The sequence below is a fragment of the Heterodontus francisci genome, chromosome 23, assembly GCF_036365525.1.
Source record: "Heterodontus francisci isolate sHetFra1 chromosome 23, sHetFra1.hap1, whole genome shotgun sequence".
NCBI lineage: Eukaryota > Metazoa > Chordata > Chondrichthyes > Heterodontiformes > Heterodontidae > Heterodontus > Heterodontus francisci.
In genome coordinates this window covers 28,535,984-28,544,853 of record NC_090393.1, presented here as the reverse complement: position 1 = coordinate 28,544,853, position 8,870 = coordinate 28,535,984, and the positions used below count along the sequence as shown (strand labels likewise).

The 8,870-nt window shown below is 36.9% G+C and overlaps 1 protein-coding gene across 1 annotated transcript in view; it reads right to left on the bottom strand.

Annotated features, from left to right (window-relative positions):
• Positions 1 to 809: 809 nt before the first annotated feature.
• Positions 810 to 8,870, bottom strand: part of LOC137382666 (E3 ubiquitin-protein ligase DTX1-like) — a 292,622-nt gene continuing 284,561 nt past the window's right edge. Inside the window, exon 9 of the mRNA XM_068054908.1 lies at positions 810 to 7,060. Within this exon, the coding sequence (XP_067911009.1) occupies positions 6,836 to 7,060 (225 nt within the window). The 3' untranslated portion in view covers positions 810 to 6,835. The remainder of the gene's footprint in view (positions 7,061 to 8,870) is intronic.

Here is an 8,870-nt window from a genome sequence, read left to right as displayed (position 1 = left end):
GGCTTTAACAGTGACTTCATTAGAAAAGCTTATAACCAAATACTTGAGAGATACATACTAACAATTGATCAGCACTGTTGACAGACATTTCACTTGAACTTTCAGTATATATTTACTAACTAGTCCCATTTTCCCTTTCTGCCTTTTCCAATGGACACTCATTCATTGTGCATGTTTCATGTTCAAGTACAATATGCATTCTTACATTTTTCCAAATTATAATCCATCTGGCCTTTCTCAGTTCCATTTCACTGCTATCAATCCCTTCGATAATGTCACCCAACTCTAAGCCACCAGCAGATGGGATACGCGCAAATGAAGGTAAGAACGTGAACCATGCATGTATTGTGGCTAGCAGATCAGCTCTATTAGAGGATGTGCTATGGTGTGCTGCTGTGTTCTCCAATCTTGTTACCTCTCTACTTTACATAAAGACTCTGCACTAAGTACCTGCACTTTAAAATGGATTTAAATTTGATTTCAGAATCTACTTAAACATTTTGCATCCCATTTTAAGGAAAATACCACTCGTCATCTCTAACAGAGATCCACTGAAATTTTAAACATCAAGGTCAGATAATACAATGAAATAGCTTGATTCTAGTATTGTGTATTACTCTGTAACTATCAATATTCTGGCTTTTGGCTTTGGAAAATGAATTCAATCACTCAAACACTCTTGTGAAGTGGACCAATTAATTCATCATATAGGTATCCCTGGGCAACCAACAAGATCATTTATAGAATGAGAATTTCTTCAGTGCAGAGATTGTGGTAGAAAAGACTCAGAAAAAAGAACAGTAAAAATGTATCCTCCAAATAAAGTTTATTCATTATTTATTACTAACAATTACAAGCAAATCCAATATTATCCAATAGTTTATACATATTGCATGGGTTCATTACATAAATTCAAGATGAGTTGGTGAGTAAATTACAACACAAGACATAGTCATGGAAGAAAGAATTTGTGATCCCTATCGCATTTTGCAGTATCAAAATCTACATCAATATTGTGCAGAGAACCAGATTGCATGAAATATAACACAACACATCACATTTCCCCCAAGGCAATCTCTCCTTAAAAATAGAATAGGACACAAATATTTACATGTCCCATTCTTTTCAAATGTGAAGCATTTTACATAATCTGTGGTTGTACATGGATCTGATGGGGGTTTGTCTCCACAAAGTCCAAAATAGCCAAGTTTAATGTTAAACTTGGCGCTAGGCCTTAATTACTAATACACCTCACAGCACTATGCTGAGGGCATCCAATACTCTTCAAGGAATACTGTTTCACTTTAATACAATTAAAAAATATATAATTTGCAGCCTGGTTATTTTAGCCTACTTTAATTAATCAGGTCTTTTTTTAAATGGCAGTTTGTATTTAGTATCTCATTTAAAACCTAGGATGTGTGGCTTAGCCACAAATAAGCCATCATTCCCTCAAGGTATGAAATAGATGATGTAATTCTACAATGGCATCTGCTATAAGTGTGATATTTAACATGGTCATGGCCAAAAGTTTCATTTATTAAAACAAAAGTAAGAATATTTAAGCTTAGTACATGGTTCCAGCAAAATCTGTCTGTGTAGCTGAAACAGAGAATTTGTGATTCTTTGAATCCACAATAAATGACTTTGTAAGTTTCAGTTGAATTGAGGTCTTTATTTTGTGCAATTCATTTCCATTTCACATAATATCAAACTTTTAATTTCTAAAGAATATTTTTGTACTGTTGATTAAAAACTGTCCATGTCACACAAACTGTGATCATAGTTGGTCTTAAAGTGGTAAGTCCTGCCTAGATTTATAAAGCAAATCTCCCTCCTTTCAAGGAGTTTGTACCAAATTGATTTGAAAAAGCACTTGCCTTGTTATGGGAACAGCCTGGAACTCCCATTGCCATTTACAATAGCTGAACAGAGTAGGGCAAATCTATTCAGGCAATAGCTGTGAGAACATCAATGCTTAGCTAACAATGGCAAAATATCAGGCTGTCAAGAGTTCTGTTGTTTTCTTGTTTCCCAGCAAGAAAACAGAAATGGGAGTCGTAAAGGAGGTCAGAGACCTAAGACCTTCTCCAGAATGTAGGTCCCATCTAACAATCCGGAACTTACAGCAACATGTGCTCCAATAGCAAAAACTCCTATGTTTGTGTTTATTGTATTTTTGTCTTTCACTTTAATCTGGTAAACATAAAGATTGATGTGAATGGCTACGTTTTAATGGTGATTTTCCATTTCTTTCTTTCATAGCTTCTTTTTTTTTAAACATTTTGTTTGTTCATTTTCCCTTCAACATAATTTACACATCTAGGACACAACACTTTTCCTAAAATGAAGTATTTGAGATTAAAATTGAACTTAATTATCAAGAATGTTAACTTAACCATTGCCATTATTCTGTAACCACATATGGAAGAATTTTAAACTAACCTGGCCACCAGGAAACTGAGAGGATCAGGTGTAATGCTGGTTTCACACCCTGCCTGATTTTATTCTCCAGTGAAGTCAATAATGTCAGCATGTAAAACCAGTGTTCTAACCTATCACATCAGTTAGGTTAAAATTCTATTTCTGAATTTTTATGAACTAACTGCAGTGCTTAATGATTTGAAGATTACTGAACTTTGTTATTGGTTATTTGGATAAATATCAGGCATTTTCCTTGTCTTGATTTTATACAGTGATCTTACACAGAACTCTCTGGATGATAGGGAACTAAGGAACTTATATTGTAAAATCTTAAGGTGGCATAGTGTTAAGCCAATATCAGCACTGACTAAAATGACAGGGAAAGTGGCAATTAAAACTCTTGACACTAGAAAATTAATACGGTTCAAAAAAAAAGGAATCATGTAAAATCAACCATTTTTTTTCTGCTATCTGACCCTTCTGTCTGTTTTCATTGCAATGCTATCCCTGCAAATTGTGAGTGAATAGTTTCTAGGCAAAAGCCTCAATCCATGGACCAGCTGAGAATAGATGACATTACACTAATCGGGAAGGGTAATAATAAGAGGGGAGGTGGTGGCGCGGTGGTAATGTCACTAGACTAGTAATCCAGAGACCCAGGCTAGTGCTGTGGGGACATGGGCTTGAATCCCACCATGGCAGATGGTGAAATTTGAATTCAATTATTCTGGAATTGAAAAGCTAGTCTTATGGTGACCATGAAACGATTGTCCTAAAATCCCAGCTGGTTCACTAATGTCCTTTAGGGAAGGAGATCTGCTTTCCTTACCTGGTCTGGCCTTTATGTGACTCTAGATCCACAGCATTGTGGTGGACTCTTAAAATGCCCTCTGATATGGCCTAGGAAGCCACTCAGTTCAAGGGCAATTAGGGATGGGCAATAAATGCTGGGCTAGCCAGCAACACCCACATTCCACGAATGAATAAAAAAAAAATTGCTCTCAAGAGTGATGAATTAAGCCTTTCCTCAAATCCTTAATTGGTGTTTTATATCAACGATCAGTACAAGATGCTTTCCTGGAAAAAATACTAAGTAGCCTAGCACAACTTTGTGCAGAATTGGAAGTTAAGCTTTAAACTCAAATGTATTTTATAAAAACAAGAGCAAAATATTGTGGATGCTAGAAATCTGGGTGAGAAACAGAGAATGCTGGAAACACTCAGTAGGTCAGGCAGTATCTGTGGAGAGAGAAAGTTGACATTTCAGGTCGATGACCTTTGTCGGACCCTTCATCTTTCTCCACAGATGCTGCTAGCGCTGCTGATTATTTCCAACATTTTCTATTTCTCTCTGTATTGTTACAAAGTTTATTTAATATACAAAACAGATTTGTTCTCATCACCGTCAATGTATGATTTAAACTATCAAGTATCGGAGTTTGTAAACTCCTGTTAATAATATTCACTATGTTCATGAATCCTCTGCACAAAATAGGTCCCCATGAATACTTTTTAAAATGAAATTCATGACATACTTGTTATTTAGACCTGCAAAACGCACACGATTATAGGACCCCTCTTCATTTGGGATAGGAAGATGGGCTATTTGTGAGCTTCTATAACTGAGATTGATCACTTTGGTAAATCTTATCAGCGTGAATGAAATTCAGTAGATTGCTTGGCAAATACAATTAAAATTTTATCATTTCAACCAAAGTCTAAATAAAATATTAACAAATGGGTGATTTTTTTAATGCTTATTCATTATCATGACTATTTTCATTCATCTGACCCTTTAAGGAATATCTTCTCTGTTTAGCATAATCCTCGCCTGTTCCTCACAGGTGTAGAAACCAGAATTTAAATTCGTGGCCCAATTGTCAGCTGAGTACAAGGGATATTGCCGGTTTAGTAACAGGCCTTGATGGTTTGAGTCAAGTTCAGCTTGTTATGCAAATACAATTATAAAATAAATCATTTGTCATATTTTCTACATTAATATCTGCAGACTTAAGTTTGTAAAATAACTGATTATATTCAACCTTCCAAATGAGAGTTAATCAAAATAACTTACACTTTCCAATAATGTTGGGACCGGCACGATTATACATGCTCAATTTAATACTTTTTAAATTGAACCTTCCTAGGTCTATATAATGGGTATTGTCCCTTACACTTCTTAAAATACACTGACAGCAATACACTATTTACACATGCTTTGTTAATGTGTGCATTTCTATATAAAAATGAATTTGTTTCAGAATCTATAATATGCTATATTGCTAGTAGCTCCATTGGCACCATCTGCTGCTGACTCTGATGCTGCCAGATCAACGTTACTGGTAAATTTAGCAAAGGTACTGTGGCTAACAGTTTTTATGGTTTAAGACATGTTCTGCAGGATCAAATGCATTGCATTTGCTGGTTTTCTACTGCATTTCTATGGCAGTTCTTGGGGTGATACTAGGATTATAACTGCAAGTGTCATCAGAATAGAACAGGTTCATCAGGACATCATTCTCTAGCAGACAAACAGTTGCTATGAGAAACAGAGGCAGACAGACTAGTTCCATTTTTGCCCATAGATAAAAGTATTTGAGCAACTATTTTTATTATAGAAAAACTCCCATCACTTAGTTTCAAAGTTAGCATGCTTTCTAGAAAGCTGTTGACATCTCTTTTCACTTTATGAATCTAATGTTTCCCTGTTTTGCTTGCACATTTCTAACAAAAAAGCAATTTCAAATTCCTTTTTTTAAATTGTCTTAAAAAACAGGAGAGATTGCCATTTTACCCAGCATCCTTCAAGCACTTAGGCTATTTTGTTCATCTTTGACCTACTGTGATGCCTAAACCTAAAGGAAATGTCACTGATCTCCTCCAATATCAATTATTTTCCATTCAAATCTTTTTTGGCAATAAATTTCATAAGTTGAATGTCATACAAGCCAGCAATGAGAATGTAACTTGCAGAAACAGCATTTGTTGGACATTACATTTGCCAGTAATGACTGTGAGCACAATGGATTTGACAGCAGTGTCAGGATAATATTCAACACTTCTATAGCTACCACCATTTTGTAAACTGTTCATAGCTTTGCAACATTCCAGCCCACACAGTCTCCCTCCGACAGAGGAGCCCAGCCCAAATGTCAGTAGACATCCATTTGCTGATCTAATGATTTTATTTGGCAAGAATGTTATCCAATTTCTGCCTGTGGGCTGGATGTATAGCTGCTGTGTCTTTGAAACCCTCTTAAAAGCAACATCCCAGGATTCTCCCCATGAAGTAATCCTTTCACATAATCTGATAGCTAAGTACATTGAGTTACATGTAGAACTTTGAGTCATCGTTTAAAATTAAAAACAGAAACATCCACATTAATGAAAAAAAGTATTGGCTTCAGATACATTCACTGCCAAATTCATTAACATAATAGTCTCAAACACAGTAGACATAAATGATGCAGTTAAGACTGTGACATACTTGGCTATGAAGTATAGCAACATCTATAGTTACAAAAGTTAACTATAAATAAACAACCTCGACTGAGGACATATGTATTCATCGTTACTGACATGCATCATGGGCCACCAGGACACTAATACTGAGCTGGACTAATGGAGTAACGAGACAGATCTTTAATACAGAACAAGCCCTTAGTTATTTCTGAACAACGCTTTATAAGCAGTGTCTTTAAATTTAAACTATCTTTGTCAAAACTGTTTTAAAATGCTCCATGGTGTTGCTGTCCCTATGATAAAATAAGATAAAATGGGCACTTTTTAAGCCATACAGTTTTCACATGCAAAGCTACTTTCCTCCTTCTTCTGTTCACTGTACACTATTTACAGCGACACATTCAAGCAAAAAGACTGACATCCCTGAGAGATGTACACAAGTTATTTATGAAAATGCTGCATGTTTCACGTACGGCTTATGATCTCTAGAAAGCGACATGTCGACTGATGCCAGCATTCCTACAACTAAACAGACACACTTTTTTTTTTGCCTCTATGTGCACAGTTAGCTGCATTATTGCAGGAGGTGCACTGTGTATGATTCAACCAAATGGAAAATATTTCTGTTCTTATTTAAAGGAATGACCAGTGCAATCAACTGTCAACTCGACAGCCCTCTCTCTTGGTTTGCCTGCCCCTAATTATTAATATTGTGTAGGTCTTTCCATCAGGAATAACAGATGCAGACTTGCACAGTACATCACTATAATTTGCCACCAATAAACCAAATCAGGCCAACACAGTCTGGTTTTAACGAGCCTGAACTGGAGTTGACAAAGTAGTGGTCAAGGCAGTAAAGCAAAGCATATTTGAACCCTAGTATTGTACTTTAGAGGGTATGATCTTCAGTGTCCAAAAATCTTATTGACTAGTTCTTCAAGTCTTCATCTCAATCCTTTATGCAGTCCTCCATGACTCCTTGGGCAGATAATTCTGCCAGGACATTTTCCAAATAGTTAGGATCTGGGTAGCCATGTCCGGTTAAATTTGATCCAAATTCTGTTTTGTGATGGATTTCATTCCACACTACTGTATCCATTTCTCCAGTGGTGTTGGACGTTCCAATGGTGAATATCAACCTGCGATCCCACGCCACAATCAAGAGCTTCAGAATCTAGAAAATGACAATTAAAGATTAGAACATAAGCAAACATATGGAATGGAAAAAGACCATTTGGCCCAGCAAGCTATACACAAAAAAGACCATTTTTCTGACTCTTGCTGCTGGAGAACAAACATTTTCTCAGGTGTAAAGGTCAGAGAAAAGGGGCATCGACCAGGTTCATTGGGTTTCCGCCTCTTTTACTTTGCTCTGGGATTTTCAGGATTTTCTTGAGAGAAGGAGCTGTGTTTGTGCTTGCAGTAGGCACATGCCCACTGGAACCTTTCAAATGATGCAGTGAGAGTTTTCCCCAACCTTTCATCTTATTTTCCATGCCAGGTTGCCAACTGGGTATCCCGGGTCAAGGGTGCCCAGAGCAACATGTTGTGGCCGGCTCCTGAACCTCTGCTGACAGGGGGACCTATGGCATTCTTAGGCTAGGCTGAAGACTGGAAGTAAGGACATTTTTTTGTTAGTTTAAGGCACCACCCCTCCCCATCCCCCTGGATGTCCAGTTAAGTCCAGCTGTAAAGATTAGAACAAATCTCTGGTGGTCGCATACCATATATACTCCAAGTTGATATTGGATTACAAATTCTGCAATTGTTGCTATGCAGTGATATTTGCACTAAAATCACTGCAGCTAATCTTGCACTTCTGCACAGTAGAATCTAACAAACATGTATCACTATAGCACTGTATGAAAATTGCCAATATAGAAACTTGCTTGCAATAAATTATATCAATCAAGTATTACCTAATATACCCATCAATCTCTATTTAATGCTATATTTCCATACAACTAGAAGGAGGGGGAAGAATCTAATTGGTGGAGCATCTTGGTGGGCAGAGTTGAATTAATGATTGTTTTATATTAGTCCTCCATGATGGAGAATGCAAACTCTTTATTGCTCCAATCATGTGTTATACAGTTTTTAAATTTATTCTTGCTTATTGTAAATTATTATTTTAATAACTTGAAAGCAGAACTATTAGTCCAATGCCAGGGCGGTGGTGGGGAAAAGGAGAATCAACCTTTATTTGGCCTATTATAAAATCTAACCAACTTACATCATTTCATGAGAGTGATGATTATGCACATATTGAACCTCAAAGACCATAAAGAACTGTGAAATGCCCCTCCCACCTCCAGGGTATCCAGCAAAATTTCACAATAGCCATTCAATTGCATCATTCAACCCTGACCAGATGCATTCATTTTTTTTTTATGTTCCCTGTAGCAGAGGATTTCACTGCATTCCTTCAAGTGTTTAATCATCCATGCATAGATCGACCCTTGTAACCTCCAACCATATTGTTTATCAGGTATTTATCCAACTTGTCATAAAATGTTTGCCAAAACAGCATTAAGTACATTTGTTAGGAGTCCATTTCCACACATTCACCATTGCAGTAACCTAGCTGAGGTTTGTTAATTGCCTCCTCTTGTTTAGTAGCCAAGTTCAACTATGTAGCCTGCTATGTCAACAGCATTTTCATCACTTGGCATTTCTAAACCTGGAACTGATGCTTGGTATAGCCCTAAACCATACATAACATTGATTAAAAATATGATTTCTGATCTCAGCTCGACCACAAGTTACATGGCTGCGATTGATCTGACTGCCCTAAGCTATAGGAGAAGAGAAATGATCAGCTGGGGTTCCTTCTTGCCAATGGGTGAGCTTTGTGGAAAGTGCGCAGGTGTGGACACTGTGAATGGCTCTGTGGTTGAATAACTCGCTGACATTCACTGGCTGGGCTCACAGCTGACAAATAGTATTTAAGGTAAGTACTGATGAGTGGACACATCCTCTGGAAT